Below are 14,314 nucleotides of genomic sequence, written 5' to 3'. Positions count from 1 at the left end.
AAAGCAATGACAAAATGATACAAAAATTAAATGATAACATACCCTACCAATTACCTTACATTTTATTTCTTGACTAAATTTTATTTCTTTTGATAGGGCCCCTGGTGGCGCAGTGGTTAAACCCTTGTGCTGGCAGACTGCTGACTTGAAGATTGGGTTGCTGACCTGAAGGTTGCCGGTTCGAATCCAAACCGGGGAGAGTGTGGATGAGCTTTCTCTGTCAGCTCCAGCTCCATGCGGGGACATGAGGGAGGCCTCCTACAAGGATGGTAAAAACATCAAAACATCCGGGCGTCCCCTGGGCAATGTCCTTACAGACGGCCAATTCTCTTACACCAGAAGCAAGTTGCAGTTTCTCAAGTTGCTCCTGACACAAAAAAAATTTTTGATGGCGCCTAAGAATTGCTGCTTATATTATTATTATTATTATTATTATTATTATTATTATTATTATTATTATTATTTGTTTTCCTTTGTTTCCAACCTATGGCAATCTAAAGCGATCTTCCTATGCAAGATTTTCTTAGAGGGGGTTTGCCTTTTCCTCTTCTGAGGCTGAGACAGTATTACTTGCCCTAGATCACCCAATGTGTTTCATGGATGATCAGGGATTTGAATCTCAGTCTCCAGAGTCATCAACCAACACTCAAACCACTACAGCATGCTGGCACTATTTATAGTTTTACCCCTGAAATAATCATGCTCCAATTAACTTTCTATATTGTGTTGCTTCTGTGAAGCTGAGAGAATAGGGCCAAGGAGGAACAGACAGAGGCTCTATTCAATTATGCTTGGCAAAGCATCACCTGAGTACGTTAATGAAGCTCCAGCTATTGCTTTAGTTCCTTTCTTAAACTTCTTGCTATCTCTTGTGAAACCATGGCATTATTTAGTTGGCCGTGATGGTGGTGGGAAGCTATAAAGTTGCAGAACAACATTTTATCTATACTCATACAGGACATTTAATATTGGCCAAATTCCAGAAAAAACTCCCTCCTATCAGTGCTAAAGATATGGAAAGGTTATGGGCATTTTCATAGTGATAGACCTTTCATTATTTTCTATTTACCTTAGAGGAACTTATCTCTGAGGATGTAACACGAACACCTGCTTGTCCAGTTTTGATGGATTCGTTTCAATTGGTGCAGCTCGAAGATGTGGACAAGATCCTTGGAGAAGCGCGGCTCACCACATGCATTCTAGACCCCTGCCCATCCTGGCTTGAAAAGCAGACCAGAGGGGGGTTGGCAAAGTGGGTGAAAGTGGTGGGTAATGCCTCCCTTCGAGAACGCAAGATTCCAGCCAGCCTAAAATAGGCTGTAATAAAACCACTGTTAAAAAAAATCACTGGATTCCACTCAATTCGACAACTTCAGTCCTATTTCCAATCTACCCCTTTTTTGGGCAAGGTCCTGGAATGTGTGGTGGCCTCACAATTCCAGGTGTTCTTGGAAGACATGGATTATCTATATCTGGTGCAGTCTGGCTTTAGACTGGGACACAGAACTGAATCAGTTGGTTGCCTTAGTAGATGATCTACGCTGAGAATGGGACAGGGTGAGTGTGTCCCTGTTGGTTCTTCTGGACCTTTTAGCAGCCTTCAATACCGTTGACCATGGTATCCTTCTGGGATGCCTTGCAGGGATGGGGCTTGGAGGTATTGCTTTGCAGTTGCTCCGGTCCTTCCTGGAGGGCCGTTCCCAGAAGGTGTTTTTGGGGGACACCTGTTCGGCCCCACAACCATTGTCTTGTGGAGTCCTGAAAGGGTCAGTACTGTCCCCCATGCTGTTTAACATCTACATGAAGCTGTAGGGAGAGATCATCTGGAGTTTTGGAGTATGGTGTCACCTGTACAGAGATGATGTCCAACTCTGTCACTCCTTCCCACCTGTCACTAAGGGAGCTGTTCAGATCCTGAACCGGTGTTGGCAGCTGTGTAGGATTGGATGAGGGCGAACAAATTGAAATTGAATCCAGATAAGACAGAGGTCCTCGTGGTCAGTTGCAAGCCTGAACAGGGCATAGGGTTACAGCCTGTGTTAGATGGGGTCACATTCCCCCTGAAAACACAGGTTCGCAGCTTGGGGGTTCTCCTGGATTCATCATTGAGCCTGGAACCCCAGGTCTTGGCAGTGGCCAGGGGAGCATTCACATAATTAAAACATGTGCACCATCTGCGCTCGTACCTTGGGAAGTCTGAGTTGGCCACTGTGGTCCACGCTCTAGTTACATCCTGAATAGATTACTGCAACATGCTCTACATGGGGCTGCCTTTGAAGACTGTTCAGAAGCTTCAATTGGTGCAATGGGTGGCAGCCAGGTTGGTCATCAGAGCAGCATACAGGGAGCACACAACTCCCCTGTTATGCCAGCTCCACTGGCTGTCAGTCTGCTACCAAGCACAATTCAAAGTGCTGGCTTTAGCCTACAAAGCCCTAAATGGTTCTGGCCCAGCTTACCTGTCTGAACATATCTCCCCTTATGAACCACCTCGTAGATTAAGATAATCTGGAGAGGCCCTGCTCTCAGTCCCGCCCCTCGGCTGTGGAACTCCCTCCCCAGCGATATAAGATCAGCCCCCTCCTTCCTGGCTTTCAGATGGAAAGTAAAAACCTTGCTCTGTGATCAAGATTTTGGCTAACTGCGCAGTGCATTAATAGATGTCTAATATGTATAATAACCTCAGAACGGCTTTAGACTACAATTTTTTTGGATGGCGTGATTTTTACTGTTTGTAATGTTTTAAATGTTTATGTTTAAAATTTAAATTTTTAAAATATTTTAAGCTTTATTTTATATGTGTTTTGGGACATCGAATTGTGACATGTGTAAGCCTCTTTGAGTCCCCTTTGGGGTGAGAAAGGCGGGGTATAAATAGGGTAAATAAATAAATAAATAAATAATAGTGAGTTGTGTTGACTGTACATAAATGATGTGAGGGCTGTTAAAAAAACAGTCTTGTGACTTGTCCTGGCCTTGGACAACAATTTTCAAACATGCTGTATATTTTCCAAACATGCTGTATATAAAAATTAATAACTGTAAAGTACAGTTCTCAGTGACCAACGTCTCAAGAAAACTTTCTTAGAGTTTAAATTAAAATGAAATCCGTAACTTGAGATTTAGGCAAGGAATAATCAGACACTGCTGTTTCAAAAAGATGGGCTTGCTTTGAAAATTGATGGTATCTCCATACAGCAGGTGGATGGCACATAGACATTTATAAAATGCTTAATAAAATTTGATAAGTCATTAAACCATTGGGAACTTTTTTTTTGTAATTGTACTATGCTGCCATCATATTATGCGTATATTGCTTTGAAATTGCATCCATTATTTTGAAATAACCTGTACATCTTGCTCAAAGTACTCCATTTCTCATGGGTTTGGAAAGCAACTAGTGAGTCATTAATTGTACAACAGATGTTTAGGTGGGTGATGTAGAAAAGTGAAACATTGGTTGTGATGTGAAATGTTTTTTAAGGAGACAGCACAGAATGCCTCTTTTGTTGCCCACAGTTATGAGCAATGCAGTTGTAAATATGGACCTAAACCATCAAAATATCTAGCCTTGGGGTGTCGAGCTCATTTTCATCAAGCACCACATCAGCCCTATGGTTGCCTTCAAAGGGCCGTTGAATCTATGGGTAGAGAATCCATGGATACAGAAGGTCAACTATAATTTTTGTAAGGAGTAGTCAGTGCTCTTCAGTTTTTACCCTATTCACTTTCCAGATATTATTGAACGAGAGCTTCCATCACTTTTGATTATCTGCCATACAGACTGGGAATGATGGGAATAGCAACCCAACAGTACTTGTGGTTTTGAGATTGGGGAAAGGTTAAAGAGCATTTGGAAGTCAGAAATCATATCTACAAGCCTTGTATCTAAATTCAAACCCCACTATCCTGACAAAACAGAACAAACAGATTTATTACAACTCCCATCAGCTCTAGTCATATCTAATGATTAGGAATACAGAGCTGTATGTAGCCCAGCATCTGGAGGGCCCCATAAAATGACATGGCAGGCCTGATTCAGCCATGGGCCTTGGGTTTGACTCATGTGATCTAACCAATTTAGGTCTGGGATAATACATTTTGATGCACTTCTGTAAAGCAAATTGCAGGATCTTTGCATGGTGATCCCTCTGTAGACAGAACGTCTGTGCAGTAAAGTTGTTTGCTGAAACTATTGAAAGGAATATGCAGTGTGTGCAATGTTCCATGACATTGTTTTCACTGCACTAAAGTAGAAAAACTTTATGTTTCTCATCAGCCCATAGTGATGGATGGTTGCTGTTTTTTATCTGTGCGTACTGCTCTTTGGAGAAGCAGCTCTACGGATGAGTGGATGAGCACCCATGAATTTTCAGGTCTAAGTTTAGCTGTTAGGTTTTAGCTGTGTGTTAAATGGGAAATTAAGACACTTTTTTTAGTAGGGAAAGGGTGGAAATTGAACACTATTGTGTTTTCCCATTGTTCCTCTTTTTCTTTTTACTTGTCTAAAAAAGGTGTAGAATATTTTGGCATTTTAATGCCTGACTGATTGTATTATGGCACACCCTTTCCTAGATGTATGAATCATAATTCTAAACTGACAAGTGTATCGTCCTCTCCATACATGGGCATATAGACAGAAATTATAAATAGTGGGGCCAGATATTTATCACACGTGCAGCTTGTGACTGCGAGCTTTCAGAAAATTCTCCATCTCCAAGTAGAACATCAACTCCTCTCTCAAAATATGAAGCACAAACATTATGGCTATACCATCAAGCTTCTTGCTAGCTGTCTTTCCCTCCTTGCTTTCACTGCATTTGATGATGAAAAGGTTTTGGATAATTAGAAAACATTAACACATCAATTAAGTATAGCACCTGAATTTAATTTACCACTTTCCTGGCACAGATATTGCTATCATGGGACACTGGCTGAAGGTACATTTGGCACCTTCTCTGAAGTATGATGGCATCACAGATTGAACAAAACTGACAAAATATATGTGACAGTACAAGTAATAATTACAAAACCTACAAAACCTGTGTGTGAGAGAGAAAATATGCTTATTTATATGTATGTTGGATCCACCAAGGCTCCTACATGGTTTGATGGGTCTGGACCAAACTTGACACACATACCTCACGATCCAAGTTAAAACAATTGGTAGGTGGTGGTGGTGGTAAGGCTGATTGGAGTTGTAGTGCACCCACACTTGGAAAGCCCACCAAAGGTGAATCTGGATCAAACTGGACACATATACCCATCATGACCAACTTAAAAATACTGGCAGGGTTTGTGGGGATTAACAAAGGACAATGGTAATTGTAGTCCACCCACATCCGGAGAGCTGTGTGTATCCCATCCATGATGGATCTGGACTTAATTTGGTACATGTACCTATCAAGAACAACTTAAAATACTGCCAAGGTTTGGAGGAGTATTCATAGATCACAATAGGAGCTGCAGTCCAACCACATTTGGGGAGCTGGGTCATTCCCATCCATGACCAAATGCATGGCTCCTCTCCTAATTGAGGCTGGAGTTAAAATTTCTGGAAGAAACATTAACAACCTGAGGTATGCAGATGATACCACTCTGATGGCTGAAAGCGAGGAGGAGCTGAGGAGCCTTATCACCAAGGTGAAAGAAGAAAGTGCAAAAGCTGGGTTGCAGTTAAACGTCAAGAAAACCAAGATCATGGCAACTACACCTATTGATAACTGGCAAATAGAGGGAGAAAACGTGGAGGCAGTGACAGACTTTAGATTTCTAGGCGCGAAGATCACTGCAGATGTAGACTGCAGCCAGGAAATCAGAAGACGTTTACTTCTTGGGAGGAGAGCAATGGCCAACCTCGACAAAATAGTGAAGAGCAGAGACATCACACTGGCAACAAAGGTCCGCATAGTCAAAGCAATGGTATTCCCCATAGTAACCTATGGATGCGAGAGCTGGACCATAAGGAAGGCTGAGCGAAGGAAGATAGATGCTTTTGAACTTTGGTGCTGGAGGAAAATCCTAAGAGTGCCTTGGACCCCAAGAAGATCCAACCAGTCCATCCTTCAGGAAATAATGCCTGGCTGCTCACTGGAGGGAAAGATATTAGAGGCAAAGTTGAAGTATTTTGGCCACATCATGAGGAGACAGGAAAGCTTGGAGATCACGATGCTGGGGAAAATGGAAGGAAAAAGGAAGAGAGGCCGACCAAGGGCAAGATGGATAGATAGTATCCTTGAAGTGACTGGCTTGACCTTGATGGAACTGGGGGCGGTGACGGCCGACAGGGAGCTCTGGGGTGGACTGGTCCATGAAGTCACGAAGAGTTGGAGACGACTAAACGACTGAGCAGCAGCAGGGTCTCACTTATCCAACACTCACTTATCCAACGTTCTGGATTATCCAATGCATTTTTGTAGTCAATGTTTTCAATGCATTGTGATATTTTGGTGCTAAATTCGTAAGTACAGTAATCACTACATAGCATTAAAGATCTAAAAACATGGCTCTTCCGATGTGCTTTCGGAGAGTAACTGTTACATGCTTTTGTTACGCCCCCATTATTTATCCTCTAGACTGTCTGCTATCTTTTCCTAGTTCCCTGTGGTTTTATTCTTATCCTTTTTCTTATCCTTTTCTCACCCCGAGTTTTAACTGAGTGTCAGTGCGGCCTGCCCTGTTATACTGCTCTTTGGATTTTGTGTTGTACTGTATATGATTCTTTATTGTATTGTTGTAATTGTATTATGATATGTTGTTTTTATATTGTGTTATATTGTATTTTTCCCGGGCATGGCCCCATGTAAGCCGCCCCGAGTCCCCATTGGGGAGATGGTGGCGGGGTATAAATAAAGTTTTATTATTATTATTATTATTATTTTGGTGCTTAATTTGTAAAATCATAACCTATTTTGATGTTTAATAGGCTTTTTCTTAATCTCTCCTTATTATCTAACATTCTGCCGGCCGTTTATGTTGGATAAGTGAGACTCTACTGTATATACAGCTTTCTTTACTGAGCTCTTAGTAGCCAAGCCACTTCTGAATAATTCATGAGCTCCCCGCCTTCTTCATGCATACTCAAATCCCGGAAGGCCAAACAGGCGAGGGGCGGGCGGGGGATGCCCCTCAATGTCCGAAGCCAAGCTGCTGATCGCTGACGCGCCATCACACCACGAGCCGCTCCGCGCGCTGATTGGCCGAGGCGGACCTGGTCTCATTGACAACCAGCCCGGCGCGCGCTCCTGGCAGGTGGAGGGGCGGGGCTACGGCGAAGGAGGGAAGCGGGGGACCAAGATGGCGGCGGCCTGTGAGGCCGGGAGTGCAGGCAGCCTCCGCTGAAGCCGCGCCCCGGTTGGAGGGAGGGTTAAGGCCCGGGTGTCGCTGGCGCCTCCGAGGCCGCGCTGGCCATGGAGAGCGGCGAGCTCAGCAGCATGGAGACCATGGAGACCCTGACGGAGCTGGGCGACGAGCTCACGCTGGGAGACATCGATGGTGAGTGCCTCGCCCTCGCCCCCCTCAGGAAAAGGCCGAAAATGCATCCGCACGGCGGAATTAATGCAGTTTGACACCACTTGTGACTCCCAGGCCTCAACGCTATGGAATCGGTTGAGTTGTAGTTTGGTGAGGCACCAGGATTCTTTGGCAGAGAAGGTTAAAGACCTTGTAAAACTGCCACTTCCCTGATTCTATAACACTGAGTCCAGGCAGTTAAACTGGTGTTTAGCTGCATTAATTCTACAGTGTGGATATTCTGTACTTTTAAAAAAGTTTTGTTTGAGCAAGCTGGATCATTTCTGCGTCGTGGAAGGCTTTCATGGCTGGAATCACTGGGTTGCTGTGAGTTTTCCGGGCTGTATGGGCATGTTCCAGAAGCATTCTCGCCTGACGTTTTGCCCGCATTGTTATTATTTGTTAATTTCTATCCTGCCTTTCCCCCGTGGGTGAGATTCAAAGCAGCGTACAACATATAAAATTCATACAAATACATCCGACCACAATACATAATCAGTTAAAACATCATTTTGCGATAGAAAAACCCAATTATCATATCAAATAAAACAATTTAAAAACTTACAGCAAGCACCATTTAAAGATATCTATAACATCCGGCCATTGAAGTTGTTTGCCAAATATTATCATCTAGCATCTATGGCGGGCATCCTCAGAGGTTGTGAGATCTGTAAGGCAAGGGAGGTGTATATATCTGTGGAATGTCCAGGGTGGGAGAAAGAACTCTTGTCTGTTTGAGGCAAGTGTGAATGTTGCAATTGGCCACCTTAATTAGCATTGAATGGACTTGCAACTTCAAAGCCTGGGAGGTTAGCTGGCCCTGATTGTTTCATGTCCAGAATTCCCCTGAGTGTTACTGTCCAGATTTTAGAGTTTTTTTAATACAGTACTGCTATCCAGATTTTGTTCATTTTCATGGTTTCCCCTTTCTGTTGAGATTGTCTACATGCTTGAGGATTTCAATGTTTCTGCTTGAAGCTGCATCCCACCCGATTTTTCATATTTATAGACGTCAGAGTTATGATTTCAACAGGGTGGGACAAAAGTCACGAAGTGGTTTCAGCATTTGAAATCTCCTTTTTGTTTTGTTTTTAAGTTACAGTGCTATAGCATTGTATACAATATATATAGAAAATACATTTACATCACTTGAGAAAAATAAAATCTCATAAATGGCATCCAATACCTTGCTATGATATATAGACAGTCACCAAGTTAAAAACAAAATAGGTTCTGTAGGTTTGTTCTTAATTTGAATTTGTATGTAAGTCGGTAAGTGTAACTCCAACCCAACAAATGTACATATTAGCTCTGGGTCGCATAGGGAAGGGTTAATACCCCTGTGGTATTTGTTTTGCTGTCTTGCCCCTGTTCAGAAGATTTTGGTTGTGAAAACCAGGCAGTAAAGAAAGCTAATAGAACTTCTCAAGAAAAGAATAAATGGGTCCTAAATTAAGCTGGAACTTTCCCTAGAAACCAAGATGACTCAACTGAGACTGTCATACTTTGGCCTTGTAAGGAGATGACATGACTCACTAGAAAAGACAATAATTTGTGGGAAGGTGGAGGGTATTAGGGAAAGAAGGAAGACCACATTCCTGAAAGATAGCTTCAATCAAGGAAGCCAGGGCGGCTGTGAGTTTGCAAGACTTGAGTGAGGCGGTTGAGTATGGAGCAACATGGGAGTCTCTCATTCATGTGGTTGCCATAAGCTATAGAATCATAGAGTTGAAAAACACCACAGGGGCCGACCAATTTAACCCCCTGCCATGAAGGAAAAGCACAATCAAAGCACTCCCAACAGATGGCCATCCAGCCTCCACAGAAGGAACCCCCACCAGATTCTGAGGAAGCTAGTTCAACTGCTGAACAGCTCTTGTAATCAGGAAGTTCTTCCTATTGTTTAGGTGGAATCTCCTTGTCATTTGAACCCATTGCTCCAAGTTCTAGTTTCCAGGGCAGCAGAAAACAAGCCTGCTCCCTCTTCCTTATGACAGCCTTTTAAAGTTGGTTCAGTGGTAATTAACAGCAACAACATATCCAGAAGATGAGAAAATGTTGGACTTAGGTGTGTCATTTGGCTGGTGCTACTGCTACCTTTGTGGATATACTAAGGATGCATATCAGATATATGACAAATGGAATTTTTGTGTCTGTTGGGTGGACACACATATGTAAATGGTAGCCTAGTATTAACTGCTGTCACACAGCACTGAGTCATAGTAAGAGTTCTCGGAAAAGGTTGTGGTGTGACTGGCATCTTGGTGGCATATTGATGAGGCATTCTTTTGGCTGTAATGGTTTAAGGTGTGACATAAGAATTTTGCTCATTTCTCTTGATTTACTTGGATGCAGTTGGTCACTATTCGCATTTTGGGGGTTCAATTGAGTAGGTGACACTGAGCCTCAGAAAACCTCATTTAAGAACATATTAGTGATCTTGCATCCTAATTTAGTAAACCAGAATTACAGCTTAATTTGGGAACAGGGAAGTACAGTACTTTAAATCTTATTATAGTAATTTTTATAACAGATTACTTTTACTTCAAAGAAAATACAGCAAATAGAGGCGGGAAATATCCAGTGGCTCCTTCTGTACCTGTTTTCACCATTGTATTAAACCAAAATTTTGTTAACTACTTTTCCTAAAATAAACACACGTCTTTCCCTCAAAATAACAACAACAGTAAATTTTTTTTGTTACCTGTTTCTCCTCGTGGCTCAAGGCAGGGTACAACACAGTTAAACACCTTGCAAAATACTTCATATTCAAAATATCACATGACACAGAAAGCTCTCATAAATGCAGGCCCTCTTCTCAGAAGAATGCCAAAATCCTAGTAATCAGTTGCATATCCAGGTCAGAAACCGTGTGGGACCCAAGAAAGTGATGGCCAGGTCAGCTTGAACTATAGGGATGATTATCACCTCCTTAAAGTTTAAGAAAAAAACTGAAGTAATCCCAGAATTGTACTTTGCAACAAATTCAAGATATATTTTTTTGAGATTCCACATTTACAGTATTCCTTTGTGATATGTCATGCAAAACGATTGATAAGAGTCATGGATAAGAAACAAGTTCTTAAGTACAATAGTTAATACTTCCTTAGGAACAAACATTTTACAATTTTGTAGTCCTAACATCTGTTCTCTTTAAAAGTGCCTGCTGAACACAAGCTGTAGAGAGAAATACATACAACTAGCAATTCTATCTATATTCTGCCAAAACCATGTTACAGTGAAAGGACATACCACACATACTCAGTAATACCAGGAAAAGATGCAGCTTTAAAAATACCTAAAAAGGAACAGCTAAGGGATTCTGTGATACTTTTGCAAAACTGTCAGAAAGGTTGAAGGGTGGGAATCTAATATGTACCTGGTTTCGTGCTGTCGGCCACAGCTGGAAGCAGAAGAGGACACAATTGCTAGAATGCATGGTTTTAGCACATAGAATTCTGCATTCGCTCTCCCTCAACTACAGTATATATATGTTTTACACCGAGGCCCAAATACCACTTGAAAGAAAAAGTTTTATTAAAATAATGACAGCTAGTTTTAAGGGTGGTGCCAATTTATTTTCTTTCCTCCTTATTAAAATGGTTATCCAAATTTGAGTGAAGGTGTTTATATCTGCATTGCTCTCAAGTTTATACCTTTTTATCTTAATTGCTTTTCCTAGTAACATTCTGGCTTAACAAACATCAAAAATATACATGTTGTACTGTGAAGAGAAATTCGTTTTCTGCTCCCCATTTTAAAACTGAAATGCAAATGCAGTCCCTATATCTTGTCCAGTTGTAGATTGACTAAAATAGTAGTATCTAACTTTTTAAAGTTTATTTTGCTGAAACACTTCTTTCCTTGTTATATCCACTTGGCTCACTTTTGTACATTACTTGCAGTTTTTAGTATTTATACACTTTCCATCTGGATAAATAACCAAGGTGGAAAATACATTATTTGCCAAGAGCGGGGAAAAAGGGTTTCCTTGAGATGTGGCTCAAGAAGTGCTTGAAATAACTATTTTAGGTGTGTGGGGAGGTAAAATAAAAGTTTTCTTTGAAGAAATATTTTGTAAATTTCAGGGTGCTTTTGTCATGCAGTCATTTCATTTGTGGAACTTTACCTGGGTTGGGGTTCTCAAAATCATAATTTTCAGTTGTCATCTCATGTTTTCCAGCTACTATATTTTTTCTTTCCACAAAGCTCCATCAAAGAAGAAAAGATGGTTAGCTGTATGTACAATGCCTTTTGAGAAGTAGTGCTAAGAGACCTCTTGTTTGGAAGTTTCTAACATGGCAAGGCTGTTGAATTATTTTGATGTGATAATTATTATTCTGTATTACTATTATTTGGAGCCCCTGGTAGCCCAGTGTGTTAAAGCGCTGAGCTGTTGAATTTGCAAACCGAAAGGTCGCAGTTTCAAATCCAGGGAGCGGAGTGAGCACCCACTTTAGCTCCAGTTTCTGCCAACCTAGCAGTTCGAAAACATGCAAATGTGAGTAGATCAATAGGTACCGCTCTGGCAGGAAGGTAACGGCGCTCCATGCAGTCATGCCGGCCACATGACCTTGGAGGTGTGTACGGACAATGCCGGCTCTTTGGCTTAGAAATGGAGATGAGCACCAACCCCCAGAGTGGGACACGACTGGACTCAACGTCAGGGGAAATCTTTACCTTTTACCTATTACTGTTATTTAAATATGTTTTCAGTTGAGTTTGTAATAGTAAAATTTTGATCAGTAAAATTTTAAGAGGCAAATTTGTCATTATTTTCTGGTACTGTTAAAGTGCCAGGATAATATGTACAGTGTCTTGTTAAAGTTTTGTGTTATTGAATGTAATTTACACAATAAACACAAATGATACACACAATAAATTGCACTCATATTCATACCTACTTTAGCCCCACTGCCATCACGAGGAGCCAAGTTAGCCATGTTTAGCTGAAGTCCCATGGGTCTTAGTGGATTTAGTTTAAATACTGAGTGCATCCAGCCCTTTGTACTATAGATGGACATTTGTGTATGTTTGTATTTAAAGACCTGTGTTCAGGATCCCATACTTCCTTTTTTTGTGTATGTGCCTGTTTATCTTCCACAATTTGGTGTAACAGCAATGTATTCCTTCCCAAGAAAACTGTGAAATTCATGGAGTCACCATAAATCAACAGGTGACCTGAAAGCATATATACACAATGTACATGTAGTAGCTATATTTCCTGCACAATGTGTGGGTTTGTTTTTTAATCTTGTTATCATACCAGCAGATATTGCTCTACTCTGTAATCTTTTTTATGTAGTATTATTCAAGGAGTACTTGAGAACAACCTAGTGATGGACTGTTACCCACTATTTGCAGGTACAGTGTTCCCTCACTACTTTGCAGTTCACTTTTCGCGGATTCGCTGTTTTGCCGTTTTTCAATGAACTCTAAAAGACTATTACAAATCATAAAAAATTACAATTTACAGCCTAAGGAAGGGAGGAAGGAGAAGCCAAATGAAGAGAAAAGGAGCCCAGGTGGCAATGGGAGGAGATGCAGGCGATTTATCAACACACGATTGGTTGATAAAGACTTAAAATGGTGTATAATTACTAAAATAATGTATAAATATTTAAATAAATACAGTGTCCCTACTTCGTGGATTTTCACTTATTGCGGGTGGTCCTGGAACCTAACCCCAGCGATAAGTGAGGGAACACTAACTCTCTTGAGCCTCAACACTGTGCTTTATTCTAGCCAGAACATAAATTGCCCTCCATGGAATTTACACTGTGTAGTTTGTTTGTATAAAATTATGCCTGAGTAATGATTTTGTTTCTGGATAGAGACATACATCGGTTAACAAAGCTTCTGCTCATTTATCCACATCTTGAAAATAACTGGCTATAAATAGCTAAAATAAGTAGTTATTTATAATTCCATTTTCCTGTAGCAAAAGTATAACTAGATTACGTCATGATTGTCCCTTTGACTTTCTTTTGGCTGTGGTTGTGGGTATGAAAGTTTTAGGATCTCATGTTTTATAACTTGGAATTAGTATAGTGACAAACATGTAGGCTTCCTAATCATATCTCCAGTTTTTTTAAAAAGAACAAGTTCCTTCTCTTAGGGCCCTTCCACACAGCCATATAACCCAGATTATCAAGACAGAAAATCTCACAGTATCTGCTTTAAACTGGGTTATCTGAGTCCACACTACAATATATTCCAGTTCAAAGCAGATAATATGGGATTTTATTCAGCTGTGTAGGAGTCTTAGTGGAAAATGAATATCTGGCATGTTTCATACTAGCAATAGTAGTAAGTAGAATGGCTGGAAGGTAAGGGAATGCATACTTCCTAAAAAGGAAGGAGAAAAGATATGTGATGTATGAGGATGTCTTCAGACAGCCGGTTGGTCTGTAATGACTGCTCTCTTCTGGGAGTGGCAATTTCTTAAAAATTTTAAGCAGTGTTTTTTCCAACCATTTTATCTGGAATTATTGATCAGTTGCCAGGGATTAATTGCTTATGGGATTTTATATGAAGAGCTATGATTATATTTTGACTTTCTGAGTGTGTTGTATCCAAATTACATGTGATGTCTGTCAGTCATGTGTTTTCACACGTGTCCAATTTTATATTTTGAAGAAAAACGTGTTAATGGGGAGGGATACTGATTAAAAATATGTTTGTTATCCAAATTGCTTTTCTAAGTAAAAACCACTCATTTGTTGTTTTGATCAAAATGTCATGTTTGGGGACAAATAGAAAAATGTTGGTGCAAGGTCTGGATCCCAACTGAAGTCCCACT

General features: G+C 40.9%; 1 protein-coding gene across 1 annotated transcript in view; it reads left to right on the top strand.

Moving 5' to 3' along the window:
• Positions 1–7,253: 7,253 nt before the first annotated feature.
• srebf2 (sterol regulatory element binding transcription factor 2) overlaps positions 7,254–14,314 on the top strand; it is a 36,183-nt gene continuing 29,122 nt past the window's right edge. The window contains exon 1 of the mRNA XM_003221001.4: positions 7,254–7,494. Within this exon, the coding sequence (XP_003221049.1) occupies positions 7,410–7,494 (85 nt within the window). The 5' untranslated portion in view covers positions 7,254–7,409. The remainder of the gene's footprint in view (positions 7,495–14,314) is intronic.

Source organism: Anolis carolinensis, chromosome 5, assembly GCF_035594765.1.
Source record: "Anolis carolinensis isolate JA03-04 chromosome 5, rAnoCar3.1.pri, whole genome shotgun sequence".
Classification (NCBI taxonomy): domain Eukaryota; kingdom Metazoa; phylum Chordata; class Lepidosauria; order Squamata; family Dactyloidae; genus Anolis; species Anolis carolinensis.
This window is presented reverse-complemented; position numbering and strand designations above follow the sequence as displayed.